The sequence below is a fragment of the Ursus arctos genome, unplaced genomic scaffold (assembly GCF_023065955.2).
Source record: "Ursus arctos isolate Adak ecotype North America unplaced genomic scaffold, UrsArc2.0 scaffold_24, whole genome shotgun sequence".
In the NCBI taxonomy this organism is placed as follows: Eukaryota; Metazoa; Chordata; class Mammalia; order Carnivora; family Ursidae; genus Ursus; species Ursus arctos.
The window spans coordinates 4,425,590-4,442,762 of NW_026622919.1; the positions used below are offsets into that span (position 1 = coordinate 4,425,590).

At 58.9% G+C, this 17,173-nt stretch overlaps 1 protein-coding gene across 10 annotated transcripts in view; it reads right to left on the reverse strand.

Annotated features, from left to right (window-relative positions):
* SEPTIN9 (septin 9) overlaps positions 1-17,173 on the reverse strand; it is a 150,908-nt gene that overhangs the window by 33,097 nt on the left and 100,638 nt on the right. Inside the window, exon 1 of one of the 10 annotated variants that reach the window (XM_057317852.1) lies at positions 7,666-7,796. The exons of 6 other annotated variants lie outside the window; for them this stretch is intronic. Coding sequence is in view for 1 of the 4 variants with exons in the window: in XM_044378795.3 (XP_044234730.2) it covers positions 367-628 (262 nt within the window). In the remaining 3 variants the exon portion in view is untranslated. Of the gene's footprint in view, positions 1-366; positions 1,188-1,399; positions 1,497-7,665; positions 7,797-17,173 lie in introns of those variants that run through there. 3 more of the 10 variants (XM_044378794.3, XM_044378795.3, XM_044378796.3) reach the window with 3 other exon arrangements.

Sequence of the window (17,173 nt, forward strand, 5' to 3'; positions counted from 1 at the left end):
GAAGTCAGGGAAGCCCCTTGCGAACGGGAAACAGGCTCCAAGAAACTCCCCGCCGGAGGACGACCTAACCACTCAGCCTAGCTGGCCAAATATTTACAAAGAGATAGCTGTGGCCGCACAAAGCCCTTTTCTTCTGCTCCGCGGCCGAAAATCTGGGCCCCGCGTGGAGACCGAGCTCCCGCCGCCCCTCTCCCAGGGACCCGGAGCTGTCCCGCCGGCCGGGGAGCAGGGCCTGCCCCCCCCCCCGGGAGGCGCCGCTCTCGCCCCGCCGCCGCGCCCTCGGAGGGCCGCCGGACGGCCACACCACCTGAGGGCCCCCCGCCACCGGTGTGAGGCCGCAAGGAACAAAGGGAGCGGAGGACTCACCCCAGCAGCGGAGTCGGGCTGCGCTGGCCGCCTGAGAGCACGGCCCGCCCACCGGGTCACATGGCTCCGAGCCGAGCAGAGGATCAAAGGGGCTTTGTGGCCGCGGAACAAGGAGCCTCCCAGAGCGCGGGCAGAGGTAGGAGGGACCGCCTGAGAACGGAGGCTCGGGGGCAGGGCGAGGGGAGTTGGGTGGGGGGGGGCAGGAGGAGACAAGGGGCGCCCAGCTACAGGCCTGAAACCAATCAGGGTGTGCAGGGTGCATTCTGTGCCTGAGCTCCCCAGTCGGCTTCCGAGTCACCCCCGAAAGGAAAGTGCCATGGTCCCCAGGAAAGAGCTCGGGGAAGGAGAGAAGGAAGGAGGCTCTCACCTGGACACCCAGTCCAACTGCCTTTGCCAGAAGTCAGTACGCCGGCCAAGCCTCCAGTCCCCTCCTCCCAGACTATCCTCCGGCCTGGGTGAGGCGGGACGGGAGTGCAGGGTGGTGCCGGGAATCTGACACGGCCCAGGGGCGCCCTCTCTCCCTGCTGCCCCGCCCAGCACTCCCCTTTGCCAGGTGAGCCCCAAATGGGCCCTGACCCCGGCCAGCTCAGATGACATGCCCAGGCTATCGCGCGGGCCTCCCCCGGGGCCTGCAGATCTCCCCAGGAAAGCAGTCAAGAAGCAAAGCCAGGGGCGCCTGGGTAGCGCAGTCGTTAAGCGTCTGCCTTCGGCTCAGGGCGTGATCCCGCAGTTCCGGGATCGAGTCCTACATCGGGCTCCTCCGCTGGGAGCCTGCTTCTTCCTTTCCCACTCCCCTGCTGTGTTCCCTCTCTCGCTGGCTGTCTCTCTGTCACATAAATAAATAAAATTAAAAAAAAAAAAAAAAAGAAGAAGAAGCAAAGCCAGAGTTGTTCCAGGGGCCGGGGCCAGAGCACAGCCAGCCCCGTTTGCCGTCCACTGCCTAAGGCTACCGTGGTGGAAACACCCCCAAGGGAGAAGCAGCAGAAGGGGAACTAGGGCAGGGGCCAGGGAGGTAGGGGAGGTGCCAGCTCACCCTGAGCTCTTTCTTCTTCCTGGAGCCTCAGGACTCAGATTCCGGCCGAGGCTTCCACAGCCCTAAGGGCCCAGGCAATGAGTCACCCTCCCAGCAGACCCCTGCGACGCACTGGGACCCTGAAGGGGATGGGCTAGGTGGTCCCCAGAGGGAGGAGCTTGGGAGCCACCCTGTTTGGGGCTGGGCCTGGGCGCTGGGATCTGCCAGACCCATCCTGTGCCACGACCTCTGACCCCAAGTGAGTCACTCCCAGGCACAGGCGTGGCCAAGGTAGCCCCAGGCCTACTCCCCACTGGGAGAGCGATCCCGCTGGTTTGGGGAATTTGCAGGGGCCCGGAGCGAGGAAGTTCGATTGCAAAGGAGCCTTGAGTGACACCTGAGCCGGCCATTCTAGGCACGTCCATCCTCCCACCCCCTGGAGGAGGAACTCTGGCCCAGCCCCAGCCCCAGCCCCAGAGGCATGTTCTCCTTCCCCAGGCCCACACTCCCCCACAGGGCTGGTGGGGGAGGCCCCCCAAGCACCCACTCCACTGGCCACACTAGCAGGAGGACCAGTCCAACTGGTCCCCCCTCCAGTGCCTCAGAAGCCAGCTCTCCCTTGCAGCGGCCACTGGCCAGTCCCACCTGGCCACTCCCCACTCCAGATGCCCAATTTCTTCCCCGGGGCCTCCCAAGTCTCTGCGTTTGACATCATGGCTTCAGGGGGCTCCCTTCCCCACCCCTCACAGAGAGCAGAGCTGCTGCCGTGGGTCTCTGGGCCCCTGGCCAAAGACAGGGAGCGTCCAGGGGAGGGACCGCATGTTCTCATCTCAGTGGAAGGGAGGACAGTGGTGGACCGGAGATGAAAGCCTCAGAGACACACACCGGAATCAAGGCCCCCTCACTCCAATCAGCTCAGGCTCATTACCCAACCCTGTGGGACCTGACCTTCCCCATCTGTGAAATGGGCATGATCACCTCTAGAGGCAAGAATTAAAGCAAGATATGACGTCCAGAACTAGGAAGACTGGCCACTCGAAATCTACACTTCTCTTTCCTCCAAGAAGGGGGTTTCCTAGGACAGGGAATAGGGAGGGCCTAGCCCCTCCCGCCACCCCCTGCCTGCCCAGCTGGGCCCTTGTCTGGGCTCTGAAGGACAGCTCCAAGAACCATCACCAAACGACACTGGGAAGGACCCCTGCCACACCTGGTGTCAAGGCTGACTCGGAACCTTGGAGATACCGCCTGCACTCTACACCTGTCCTGTGGGCAGGGGCCTTCCTTCTCGGCACTCCCCTTGGAACCTCCTTGCCTGCCTCTCACCCAGCCTTGTCCCCCAGGGCCCACCACCCCTTCCTGGGCACCATGTGCACGGGCAACCCACCAGCCACTGAGGCCACTCCCTGCCCTACCTCCTCCTCTCCCTACTCCCCCTGCAGACAGCTGGCCTAGGAGGTGGTCTGGGTGCTTTCCACACATTCCCTCGCTCATCGCCCACCACCGGATGGAGGTCTCCAGAGCACAGAAGAGGGAATCCCTGCGCCTGACAAGACCCCCCGCCTGGGGGTGCTTTTCCAACGCAGAAACCCTGCCTACCCCCCCCCCACCCGCTCAGAGTTTTTGGCCGCTCAGCAGACACGGTATCTAGAACAGCCTGAAGCCTGCACAGCCGCCCACCGAATCCCCCAGAAACAGAAGGCAAGGCAACCCTAAGCACGCCACATCTGTCATTTTAAAGTTTCCAACAGCCACATTTAAAAATGTAAGAAACAGGTGACATTTAATATATTTTACTTCATACAGCCAAAATGTTATCAATCAACATGTCATCCATATAAAAACTTTTTATTTTTTTATTTTTAATTTTTTAAAAAAGAATCTATTTGAAAGAGAGAGAAAGAGAGCACAAGCAGAGGGAGCAGCAGAGGCAGAAGCAGACTCCCCGCTGAGCAGGGAGCCCGATGCGGGACTCGATCCCAGGACCCAGGATCATGACCTGAGCCAAAGGCAGATGCTTTACCGACTGAGCCACCCAGGCGCCCCAAAACTTTTTAGATATTTTACATTCTTTTTCTTTCTGTAGTTAAATCTCTGAAATTCAGTGTGCCTCGTACATTCACGGCACCTCTCGATTTAGACTAGGCACGTTTTTTTTTTTCTTTTTAAGGTTTTATTTATTTAAGTAATTTCTACCCCGAGATCAAGAGTCGTGTGCTCTCCCGACGGAGCCCGCTGGCACCGCTGCTGGCCGAGGCACACTTCAAGTGGTCAGCGGCTGCTGTGGCTAGCGCTCAGAGCAGCTGTCTGGATATTCTCGACCGTACCCTGGGGTGACACCAGATCCTAGGGGAGCGGTTTGTGTAGCCCCCGTTATTTCAGCGCTACAGTTCCTTCTCAGCCGTGGATGTGCACATTTGGGGGTGCTACGGGACACAGCCTCATGGAACCCACAGCGGCATCTGCTATATTGCGGAGGGCGCTGATCCCCACATCACAGCGTCCCCCTTCTCGGGATATATTGGAGACATTTCTCCCAGATTCTACTACCAGAAAGAGCAGTACTTCTCCAAAGAAGATACTTTGCTAGATGGTTGTGCTAAGCACCAACGAGACCACCACCCGTTTCTGGGGTTCTCTATCCTATCTGCTCACAGGTGCTCAGGCCGGGGTGAGCTCCCGACTCAAAGGCAGCCAGCCACAGGCTGAGCAGCAGCCCCACCGCACGCCTGGCTCAAACAAGCCACGAGCTGGGCCGCCGCCGTCCCCCCCCCGCAGCCCAGACCGAGGAACCTTTGTGGTCGAGCGTCCAGAAGCTTGAGGTCATGCAGACTTCAGGGCTGGGAAGTTGTCTGGGGCCATTTGCAAAGGGAGAGAGGGCAGCATGGGGGGACGCGCAGGCGGAGACCCCAAGAAAGGAGCAAGGGGGAGCAGAGCGTGGCCGGCCGGGCTACTGCAAACCCTGCCCCTTCTGAGCCCGAGCATTCCGCACTCCGACTTCCTTGCATGTCATGTCCTTCCAATCACCAACTCGTCCTGCCTGTTTACTGACTTCAAAGTCACATACAGCCACACTGACTGGAAAAGAATCTATGAAGACAAAAGGCAGACTGGGGGTTGCCAAAACCGGGGGGGGGGGGCAGTGGGAACCGACCGCTTAATGGACATGGGGTTTCCTTTTGAGAGGATGGGAATGTTCTGGAACTAGATCATGGGGACGCTGCCCAGGCCTGTGAGTGTGCTAAGTGTTGTTAACGGTAAATGTCACGTTCTGGGTATTTGATACCGTAAAAAATATATGTAAAGGAAAAAGTCTGATGCACCCTTTCTTCTCTTGAGCTGGTTTTTCATGTTGCTTTCTACGTGGAGCCCACAAGGGCCCCAAGACAAAGTGTGGGCGCTGGGGGAGATGGAGCAATGTGCCCCCTGCCTGGAGCCTGGGAAGATCCTCTGATCCACCAGGAGGGACTCGAGACGCAGAGACTACCCTGCAGTGTCCGGGGGTCCCAGTCTCGTCACAGGTGTCCTGTGGGAAAGCTGAAGACTACAGAGAAGGTGACCACGTGATGATGGGGGCAGGGACTGGTGCTGTGGCCACAAGCCAAGGCCCATCCTCAGCCACCAGGAGCTGCAGGAAGCACAAGGACAATTGTCCCCGGGGCCCTCCGGGAGGGACCAGCCCTGCCCACACCTTGGCGTAGCCCAGTGACCCTGACCCCAGACCCGGGGCCTTCAGAGCTGCAGGACAGTAGGTTTTTCTGTTGCGTGAGGCCACGGTAATTTGTGGTAATCTGTCACAGTGGCCCCAGGACCCTCACACAGCCCTGCGGTCCCGACCTGACCCAGAGTAAGGTAAGAGCTTCCTCCGACAATGTGGGAACACTCAGAGCTAGAAGGAAACTTGCTCCAGGCCAAGGCAGTCCAGAAGCAGGAATAGGACCCCTCCCAGCCCCTTTGAGGGGGGTCTCCGTCAGATTTTCCAAGGCTATCACTTCGGGGATACTGTGGCCCCCTCGCTGAACACCAGGCAGCCATGCGGGGCAGGGGAGGGGGTCCCATGGTGTCCCTGATGAGGATCCCTGCCATAGGCCATTTCCACCTGCTCATGAGCAGCACCCAATGCCCTTCCTGGGGACCCCCACCAGAACGGTCATCAGGGAGGTGGCATCGCCGGCCAGATGTCCTGTAGCAGGGTCCTACTCTGAAAGCTGCAGGGGGACAGTTGGGATAGGCTCTCACCTCCAAATGGGCCAACTGAGAGAAAGCACAGTCTGGGGGTGTCACCCACCCCGCTGTGCAGGGACACCTACGTGATGCCCGAGACCCACCCTCTAGCCCACAGCAGCAACAGAAGGGAAAGGAAGTGGTCACATGGCATCCTCCTTCCCTCCCCCCCAATACACACGTACAAGCACACGCATCCGTGCATGCGTGCCCCAGTGCCCAGGCCCCCCATTTTCTCCTGCCAAGCCCGAAGCCTAGTTGTAAACATGACCCTCAGCCCTCCCACGACCTCTTTTCTAACCCACCCTGGGCAAACCCCCACGGGATGCAGCAAATACTTGCCATCAGAGGCCAAGAAAAAAATACCCTTCCCCTTCCTCTGCAGGCGGGTCGCTGGGCGGCCCCACACACAAGGGCAGACGAAGGGCTGGCAGGTTAGCAGTGTGGGGCCCCCGCTGATGTGGGCAGCCAGCAGGTGCAGCCACACTCCCCTGGGCAGAGGGGAGCCTGCACATGGCCCTACTGTCCCTGCCGGGGTTCCCAACAGCCCCAGCGGGAGGGCTCAGGCCAGCCTGGGGGGCGGGGGCCTGCAGAGTCTCTTGCCACAGAGCACCGCTTAGCAGGCTGGTGGTTTAGTCATATCTGGTTGATATCTTTCCTCGGCTTCTTTTGCAACTTGACCGAGGACAACGGTCAGGCTGTCCCCGATCTCAAGAACAAGCCTCTTCCTTGGGCCCAGCAACCTCCTCCAACCATTGACCTTCCCCCACCTCTTAACAGTTGGTCTGCGTTGTGGTTCTATCTTCCCGTCACCTGCTCGCATGTTAACCTCTGCTGTCTGGCATCTGCCCATCTCACCGTTAAAACCACCCTCTCGAGAAAAAGCTCAGTGCCAACATCCAGCTCCACCAGGCTGACCTGGGCCAGCACGTGACACAGATGAACCGCCCCTCCTTCTGGAAAGGAGCTGCCCAGGGCGCTATCCTCTTCTCATCCCCCAAGGCAGGGCTTTCCACAGCACACGGGGGTCTCCTCTCCATCCCCAGAGTCACCCCAGAGATGGCCTTCCCAGCTCGGCCACCTCTCACAGCACACTGTTTTCTCCAGGCCCTGCAGTCTCCCAAACCCCTCTGAAAATCCCCACCCCTTAAAAGTCACCACCTCCAGGGAGCCCTCCAGACGCCCTCCCTCAGACAAGACCACCCTTCCGTGTTTCCCGAGTCACACCCTGATCTGGAGCACTTGCCAGACGGGCTTACTCACCCCCTCCTGGTCTCCTAGGTAGCAGATACGTGCTTGTGGAGCATGGAGGCAGGAAGGCCCCATTTCCTCTTTTCTAAGAAGTGTGCGCCTCCCACCTCCACTGTCAGGTTGCCTCTTCCCCTCCAGGGCACCTTAATACACATTTCTTTCTCCTCTTGAAGAGCTATCATGTCAACAGCGTGTCTTAGAAATTACGTGATGATATCTTAACTTAAGAAAATCAGCTCCTTTTCTGCAGCCAGCTCTGTTCTCCCTGCAGGCGTGACGGCCACGCAGAATCAGAGAAGCCCCAGGCACACTGCCAACCGCGCCCACCCCGCCCACCCCGCCCTCCCTCCGGAACCGTGAGCCCCGGGGCTGTGACCTCCCTGCAGACCCACAGCAGAACCGGACCCCTGCACGATTTCAAAGAAAACAAAAACCAGGGTGTCTCCGGGGTGTCAGGAGGGAGGGCCGCCAGGTGGGGGCGCTCCAGGTTGGCTTTAGGTGCGGTAGGGCGGCCTCCTCGCCCTCCCTCCTCGCCCTCCCTCCTCGGAAACAAGGGCCAAAACCAAAAGCCCAGCAGCTAAAATGGTGGGATTCTGAGTCACACAACACAAGGCTTGGTAGCTGGGAGGCGGGGCGCCAAGGCTCTGAGACCCCGGAGTGTTTGGCTTCTGGAAACAGGCTCTCAATCCTAGCAGCACATCACTCTTCTAAAGGGGAACTTCCAAAAAATACAGAGGCCTGGGCCCCACCCCCGCCATTCCGATTTCACTAATCCAGCGGTTGGTGTTTTTTGAAAACTTCTCAGGGGACTCTACCGTGAAAAGCACGATGTGGGGGTGCCTGGGGCGCTCCGTCGTCGGTGAAGCGTCTGCCTCCAGCTCAGATCATGATCTCAGGGTTCTGGGATCGGTCCCGCATCGGGCTCCCTGATCGGCAGGGAGCCTGCTTCTCCCTCTGCCTCTGCCGCTCCCCCTGCTTGTGCTCTCTCTCAAATAAGTAAATAAAATCTTAAAAAAAAAAAAAAAAAGGCACCGTGTGGGACTGATAGATACATACACATGCCTGGGATCTGCCGAGATCCTGGAACCCTGGGATCTCGGACGAGAGCATTCTGAGCCGACTGTACCCAAGAGGCACACAGAGGATGAGTGGGGTGCTGGAGGGGGGGTGTCAACAGCTCCTTCAACTTTCCAGAGAAGCATCCATTCTCCAGAAGTGTCGTCCTGCCCTAGGACCAAACGAACCCCACGGAAACCTGGTTGAAACCCAGAAGGTCCGCGCAGCTCTCACGGCCTGAAGGGCAGCAAGGGGGCCAGGCTGGAGGGGCCCCAGCCATTCAAGGGGCAAGGCTCGGGCTTTTCTTTAAGTGTCTCCACGCTGCCCGGCTGGGACTTGGAAAAGAACAAGAACAAAGGAGACCTAGAAAGGGCTCCAGAGTATACCACTGTGGCATGAAAGTGATTTTGAGAAGCCATCTGAGCTCCTGTTATCTGTCTAAAAGCAAAACTTCCCAGAAGGACTCAGTTGTCATCAATCCCCTGCTCTGAGCAACCAGGCAAGACTGACTTTGTCACAGAAGATGAGAAGTCTTCCCACCACACCTAAACAGACATTCTCAAAACTACCTCCCATCTCTTCTCCTAATGGCCACTTATCTTTCCAAAAAGTCATTTGTTTTCCAGTAAGTGTTCTTCTCCCCCTCCCTTTCCCCTCTTATGACAGCATATAAGATTCAAATTCTAACTGCCCCTTTGAGTCACATTTTTCTGTGAACTCCCATATGTACGTGATTAAAGCTGTCTTTTCTCTCACTACTATGGCTCGTCCGTTTAATTTGGAGGGGGGAGGGGGGTCCTGCCAGTTTAATTTGCAGACCCCCAAGCACTGAACCTAAGAGGATAGAGGAAAAGCTTTTTCCTGACCAGCACCCACAAAACACAAACAGAAACAACGCCTCTCTTCACTGCAGATGCACCCTTCCCCCACCCACGCCAGCAAGTCAGACCCCTGTTTCTCAAAGTCTGTTAAAGCGACAAAATTTGTCCTTCAGGACGCTCCCCTCCTACAAGGTTTCCACAAATGCATCTAGCAACTGCTCCCTCCACAGGCCCTCTTTTGAGGTTGACGAGTATTTATCAGCATACTAAATATTCTATTCTATAGAGTTTTGTTTTTTTAAGTTTAAACTCTTTATTTCCTAAACTTGTTGGACCGGGGAACCACTTTGCCTCTTTTAACACCTATTAATGGTCCCAGAGAGAACACCGTTTGGGAAACCCTGGTTTAGACCTCGCGGCCTGTCAGCACCCTGCTCTGGTTCCAGGCCAGACATGAGATCGGTCCAGAGTCTCTGGACACGAGCTGGGGTGGGAGCAGAGATCACGAACCCCGCAGGTAGGAAGGCTCACCTGAGGCCGCCACAGATCTTGGAATAGTACTTTTAAATCCAAATTCCGAAGTTACCAGAGAACACGAGAATATGTCATGGCAGCATTGTGTATAAAGGCAGAAACTGAAAACAACCCCACGTCCATCAAGGAGAGAACAGAAAACCCTGACGTATCCACCCCCCGATGACCCTTCGGCAATGGAAACGCACAGACCACGACTACGGGCACGAGGGGAGATGACCTCCATTTCCAAACGTAAAACCCTGCAAAAGGACAGGTACACAGAACGTGCCCAGTTATGCGACGTGCAAAACGACACTGGGCACGACACAGAAACGCAGCGACGCAGCCGACGTTCGAAGGCCCACGTGGGAAGGAGGCGCGAGCGCAGGATGCGGGCGCGTCTGGTGGGAGGAAGGAAACGGGGCTGGTTAGCGCGGCCGCTCGGGCTGGACAGAGGCACGCAGGTGTTCACGTCCGGGACGGCGCAGGTTCCCGACCAACGACAGAAATCCTCGGAGGCCCCGGGAATGACAAGGCGTGAGCTTTTCTGTGACTAACTGGCTAAAGGCCTAACTGCCCCGAGCCTCTACTCACCTGTAAACCGAGGCAGCAAACCCATCTGCTCGTTGGCTGCTCGCAAGGAGCCCGCTCAAACTTCCTGCCCTCCCGTACGGGGTTCCGGGCAGGATGATAACGAGCTTACAACCTCAAAGGGCTTCGAAAACCACACGAAGCTCCTAACCGGGAGGGGGGAGCCAGCAACCCCAGGCCTGTTTTGGTGACCTGGCAGAAAACACCCCAGCCAAAGGAAGCTTTGCTTTTTCCTCCGGGGCAGACGCCTCGGTCTCAGGCCTGAGGTCTGCCGGCTGCTTAGGATATCTGACATGAGGCTTCTGTCAGCCCCAGACCCACTTTTAGTGGGGGGCCCCTGAAGCCCCTCACCCCTTTAACACAGACACTGGTGCAGGTGAAACCACCATTCGTGTCAACAGAGAAGCTTGTCTGAACTGGGCCCAAGCCAGCCCCGCTCTTTCCTCTCCCCCTCCCGCCCCCCCGAGCCAGGAGCTCAGGAAATTCGAGGTTGTGAAGCTACTGGCACATCATCTCCGGCTGTTTGTTCAGAGAGGGGACGCTGACCCTCCCGGGCTCACTCCAGGAGCCCCAGCACCCCTAGTGCTGGACCCTCCCTGCTGGGGGAGGGGGGGGGCAAAGGCAGGGATCCCACCACGGAGGAGCCTGTGGTCCCAGGCAGCCACCCCACTTTGCATTCCATCCCCCACCACTTAGCTGCCGAGGGACTCTGGGCAAATTTCTCAACCTCTTGGAAGTGGTTTTCCCATCCACCAAAAGGGGACAGGGGTTCTCCCCTCCCCAGAACCGGAGAACGAGAAGGAAAGAGGCGAAACGTGCGCAGACCAGCGCTGTGCCCTCACCCAAGCAGGTGCTCCAGGGCGACGCCCGCCCCCCTCCTCCCAGCACCAGTGGGGGCGCAGGGCCGGGAACAGCCCGCAGCAAGGGAGCGGCTGCCAGCCTCCAGATGCCCGAAGCTCCGAGCTGGAAACGAAAACAGGAACGTGCAGAAACTGCTGGTGGACAGAGAGGCTGCAGGCACCTGCGCTTTACAACCCTAAGGGCGCACCCACAGGACCTTCTAGGGAATTCCTCTTTCGAAAGTAGATTTATAAAAGAAAAGAAAAAGGAACAAATACACGATATTCAGTGAGAGAAGGCAAAATAAGACAAACTAAAAAAATAAAAGTATGCCGTCTAGTACCATTGGGTAAGTTCAAAACCAGGCAAAATTCTTTGTGGGGACGGAACATTTCTGTCCCCTGACTACGGCAGGAGTACAAGAATCCGCGTACATGATAAAAGTTGGTGGAACCACAGGCCGAAACAACGAGGCGCCCGTAAAGCTGGTGCGAGCTGAGTGAGGCCGGCAGCTGAGTTCACACGGTACCCCCGTCGCTTCCTGGCTCTGATAAGGAACCGAATCCTGGAACCGGTCAGGACGGAAGATGCTGGGCAAAGGGCACGGGAACTCTCTCATGTGACTTTTGCAACATCTTGTGAGTCTTGAGACTATTTCAACATTAAGCCTTTAAAAAGTTCATCAAAAATGTAACATGCCACGAACATTGACCACGATATACAAGTTAGAATCGGGGACAGGACGCTTTTCTCCTCCGTCTCCTTATGCAGTGCCTCTGCGTGGTGTTCGGAGCGCAGGCTCTGTTCCAGGGGCGGGGACCCTGGTGGCTCAGGTCTCAGAGTCAGGAGACACAGAGCCAAGATGCAGAGGTAGGCAGACGCCAGGCGGAGGACCTGGCAACGCTTCGCAAGGGCCCCTGGCACCCGAAAACAGTCCCCCAAGGCTGTGCCCAGTGAATACTGAATGAGGCCCAAGCCCTGTGAGAGAGCAGGCGTTCCAGGCAGGAGTATCTGCACACAGAGAAGCAGCTCCGGGCTCGGGAGAGGCCGAGGGGCAAGCACGAGGCCAGAGGTCCCCGCTGTCCTAAAGTGTCATTCCCAGCTGTTTTTCCCAGGCCCCAGGATAGAATGATCATAGGGATTTGCTCATCGGGTCCCCACTTAGCTCAGAGAGTGACGGTTTCGTGGCCATAAGGAAGAGCCTAACTCCTGCAAGCTGCTGGCCTTGGAGTGCCGGTGGGGAAAGGCGGGGGTGGCGAACCCACTCACCAAGGTCTCCGGGAGCCCTGCGCAGCCTGGAGGCACCTACAGGAGGCGGAGGGCAGCAGCAGTCTGCCGAGGAGGCCCCCACGCCCATGCAGGGCACCGGAACCTCCCCCCCTCAGGCCGGCCCCAGCCCTCAAGCCAGGGCATCCTCTGGTCCCCGGGGTTCCCACGGCCACAAGGCCGAGGCAAGAGGCCGATGCAGGAGGCCGATGCCGGCCTCTAGGGTCAGCTGGGGGTTGCGGGGAAGGGAGCAGACGCTGTAGGGGCTGCTCTTCAGCTCCCCGGGCCCATCCAGTTTGCTCCCTCAAGTCCACTAACCATCCACCACGGACAAAAGTGCTTGAGGAGACGAGCTGAAAACCTGGCTTCAACTTCCTGTGTGCCCCTGACCCTGGCACTGAACTTCCCTGGGCCTCCCTTTCCTTGCTTGTGAACCCGCCACATGAACTCCAGAGTCTCTTTCAGCTACAGAATTCTCAGGAAAAAAAGCCACAAGAATGAGGCGGGCGTGCCCGCTCACACCCTTGTCTTCACTGGTGAAAAGGGGAGTCAGTCTCCCTGGTTTTCCTCCTGCCCTGCCTGGGGGAGCCTTCCTGCGGACTCTGGAGCAGGGAGAGGCTGGGGGAGCCCAGCGTCTTCCAGGGCTCTGGGCACATAGAGAATTTTCCAGAAGATCACCACTTCCTGACTATCAGCTTCCCGTTGCTGCTGTAACAAACCTGCCGCAAACTTAGTGACTTAAACATGAATCTGTCACCTTACAACATTCTGGAGGTTGGAATCCAACCCTCTGCCTCTCTGGGCCTCTCCCTTTCTCCTCCGTCCACTGAGGGAGTGGGGCCACAGGATTCTACAAATCACACCCACAGAGGACGGTTCTGGAACCCAGTGGCAGCACCTGCCTAAGAAACGCTTGGGGACATTCTTTATGCTCTGTCCCACATGGTGGCACCCTGGCCTTCTCCCTGGTGTCCTCCCAAAGCCCGGCCAGTCAGCCCACCCCGCAGGGCCGTCAGCAGATCCCACCCAGCAGCTTCCAAGACCAGGGCGGCGGCCGGGAAGCAGCTTTTGCCCACGCCCGCCCCAGCCTCCGTGAGAGAGGCCTGGGCAGCAAAACAGGAGGCCGTAGGTGGCAGGGGCCAAAGAAGCCAGGCCATTCTCTCCAGCAGAGGCCGGGGGAGCAGAGGAAAGCTGGGCACGTGACTCCAGCCTGCGGTTCTCAGGGGAAGGGCGAGCCCAGGCACAGGGAAGCAGGGGCCCCAGGAGCTCAGCCATGGGGGATGGGCAGGGGCTTTTGCCCGACAGCCCCCCCTCCCCACCATGGCTCTGGCCCAGGACCTCCCCGCCCCCGTTCCATCTCAGGGGAGAAAGTGAGGCTCCTTGCGTTGCCAAATTCCAGTAATGAATCCCACATTCATTCCATCCTCTTTGCTTATTGGAAGCTCTCCCTCCACCTTCTGGGCTCGCTCTGAACAGCTGGGCTGCAGAAGTCGGTGGAACTCAATATGCAGGGTGGCTCGGGTGCCTGCTCGGAAGAGCCTGCTCTCACTGCGTCCCCCACCCACCCCTTCCTCTGAGGAGGCCTCGCGTTCCTGCCCTTTCCCTGGGAAAAGCTGGAGAAGGAGCCTGCAGCAGGATCCATCATTAACTCCTTCCTGCCCGCCAACTTCCTGCAGGCACCCGCCCCCTCCCACCGCGCGGGGAACCAGGGCCGGACAGCAGAGGCCTTGGAGGCAGGCGTCCAGTCCCCACACCCTCGTGCATGAACACGCACGGTCACGGCCGAGAGAACACGCCCCCCGCTGCTCCCGCAGCCAGGCCTCCAGGCTCTCGGCCCTGGGGAAAGCTGCCTGCGGATTGGATTCCGCAGGAAGATGGGAAGCCTCAAGGGGTTCCCGCCTCGCCCATGACAGAAAGGCAGGGCTCCGATGCCAAGTGTGCAGATACCCACAAACCCCTGTGCTCGTCACACACACAACATACCTGTACCAAAGGCAAGCTGCGGCCCAGAGGCAGGACAGGTGCACAGCGCAGGGAGGCAGGACCCAAAGGCACCCTCGCTACTACAGAGGAGCCAATGGCGAATAACTGGTCATTAGCCCAAAGGGTGTCTTTATCCCTCAGACGCCCCATCTTGGACGGACGTCTTTCTGGAACGACGTGTGGGAGACTGGGCTGCACTGACCAGTGACCCCTGGCACCTCCAGCCCCACTCGGAGGATAGGCCATTCCACCTCCAGACAGGCACCCGGTCAATGGAAGGTCACAGAACAGGGCCTGAGAGAGAGGATCCCAGCTCTGCCACAAAGCTGCTGTGTGACCCTGGCCAAGTCACTGCCCCTCTCTTGGCCTCGGGTTCTCCAGCGTAACAAGAGAGCTAAATCAGATGTCCAAGGAGCTAAATCAGTGGGGTAGGGACAGGGGCTCTGGAGTCAGGCTTCCTGAATTCGAACCAGCTGTGTGCCCTTGGGAAGGTTACTTAACCTCTCTGTGCCTTGAGTTCCTCATCTGTGAAATGGGAATCACAGAACTGACTTCCCAGTGTGGTTGATCGATGAAAGGAGACACACTGGGTCAAGTGCCCTAAGGCCACACAGAGTCCAAGGAAGCCCTAGCTACCATGAATGGACACCAACACCACTGTCACGACCTTTGGGGGCCCTGTTCAGCCTTGGCAGCTCGAGGCCCCAGTCGACAGAAGGTGCTACCCCCCTTACTTCTCTCCCCTCTGGTGACAATAGCCGAGATGCTAGAGCCCAGCCCGCGTTCCCAGGGACCAGCCATCCTCCTGAGTTGGTAACCACAGAGGCCCCAGGCCACCACCCTTAGTCTGCATTCGAGAAAGGTGAACTATCAGCTCCTCTTCTTCAAAACCACGCTTCTTCCTCCCTCCTCCAAGCAAGCCTTAGCTTCACATGCAAGAGAGGACACCAACCCTCCAGGCCGGGGTGGGGAGTCCAGGAAGATCCTGGACTCAAGGCTTCAAGGAACCAGGGGCTTCGCGGGGCTTCCGGCGCTACTAGGGCACCCCAGCACTGCCTGGGGCAGCCCGCACCCCCGCCCCTCACACCGCGCCCAGGCCGGGGAAGGGCAGCACCCCGGCCACACAGCCAGCAGAGGCAGCAGCTGGTGCCGAAGCCCAGGCCTGGGCTGGTCTCGCCACCCCCGTGTGGCCCTGTTCTAGGGAACCAAAGAGGAGCTGCCCAGACAGGCGGAAGGAGCCCTGCCTGTCCCAGCGAGTGCTGGGGACCGGGCCTGGGAACCCCAAGCTGAGGGGCCTTCCCCCAGTGGAAAAGGCAGAAACTCAGACACACAGAACAGCATCAACTTGGTGCTCTGGAGCCCCCTAACCTACACACACAGGCAAAATGGTTTCTGAAGACGAGGGGACCCCCCCCAACCCGGGGTCAGGGGAGGCCCCACACAAGCTCTGCTTTCGTCCACGGAGCTGCGGGCGGAAGGACTTAATTAGTACCATACGCGCCGTGCCGAGCGCGAGCCGAGAGCCGGAGGGAGGGGGCAGGAAAGGAAACCAACCGACACGGAACATGAAGGGCGGCGGGGGACCAGGAAAGAGGGGTGCACTCCCAGCCAGACCTGCAGCGGAGCGGCCAGGCCTCCCCTGGCCCCCACTGCAGATTTTCCCCCAGCGTTTGTATCTACGGCCGGTCCCTGGACAGCTGGATCCGGCTTGGAGGTCAGGCTCCAGCTCAGCCAACCCTCACCGGCCCCAAGAAAGCCAGCCGGGTCCGTGCCTCGGGCCACAGCTGCTGCTTTTTCCAGTGTGGACAGGGGGTGGGGGCCGCAGCAAGGTCCGCGTGGGCTGGCAGAACCGGGTCCTGCCTCCCTGGCTCACAACGACTGCCCTGCTCGCCTGGTCAGGAAGGACTGGCCCCGAGGTGGCCCGTCTCTACGCGGACACCAGCCAGAGTCAAGGGGCCTCTTCCGGGCTCCCTCTGCTGAACGAGGGTCTCTCATTCAACCCCACCTTCCTCAGCCAGCCCTAATTTTGTTCAGGGGCTCACCCTCCTCTCTGTTCAGCCCCGAAACCCCTCGTGCTACAGGGCAGGAGCCACGGGGACTCAGCCGAAGGCCAGGGGCTGGGAGGCAAAGCTGTGGGATGAAGAAGGCACGAGGGAGCACACAGAGGGGCTTCGAAGACAAAGACAGGTCCCCAGCTGCCAGCGGGTGGCAGGGCTCACAGGAGGGGCTCTCCTTCCTCTGAATCCTGCAGCATCGGTGAGCACGGGGACACCCGAGGACGGCTGAACGCAGCTTCCCCCGAGCATCCCGGAGCTGCCGGTTTCTGGACTTCCCACTTGGTGCTCAAGGGCATTCTGGGCGATTCGGAGTTGGCGTTCCTGTTACATGGCCCCAAAAGCACTCTGCTGGTGTAGCTGAGAACACACTGGGCCCACGAGGTGAGGGAGGGAGGCCCCTCCACGTGAGAGCAGGGACCGTCTAAAGTTGGAGAACCAGATCCCCGGCAAAGGGCCATCTGACACACCCCCACCCACCCCCGCCCCTTCTCAGAGCTAGGACACAAGATCCCGGGACAGGGACTCCAGGGCAGGCCACCAACCCTGGAGAACAGTGACTGTGCTCCGGGCGGGGGCTCCCAGTCAGTCACTATTCCTGCAGTCACTACAGTCCCTCCTTGATGGCTCCCAGAAAAAGCATTCCATCTACGGTCGTCAGTGTCCTGAGATCCAAGAACATTCTCAGGATGGCAACTATGAGAAGAGCAGAGACTGAGTAAGAGCTTATGAATTACAGGCACTGTTCCCAGAGCTTTACACGCATCCCCCTCGGGTCCTCACAGCAACCCGACTGGAGCCTTCCTGTGGCTCTCCTCCTGTAACAGATTAGGAAACGGGGCACAGAGGGGCTCAGCAACTTGTCCCAGGTCACACAGCGAAAAGAGGGAGGAGCCAGCCCTGTTCCCTGCTAGCCTTGCAGGGACCACCTGAGGAGGGGGTGATGGGGCAGCCAGGGCCAGTCCCTGAGATCCTCACGTTCTCCTCGGAAACCCCAGGATCGACCCCCAGCCCTCAGCTCCAGGCCTGGCACCTCAAAAGGTGCGTGAATGAATGAGAGCCTGAGAGTGGACCAGACACCACAGACCACGATGGCCGAGCTACTCTAAGCCCTCTGCTCGGATGCACACATCCGTTTCTCACCGAGGTCTCTTCGGTGAGTGTTTCTAAAAGCCCATTTTACAGACGGAACAAAG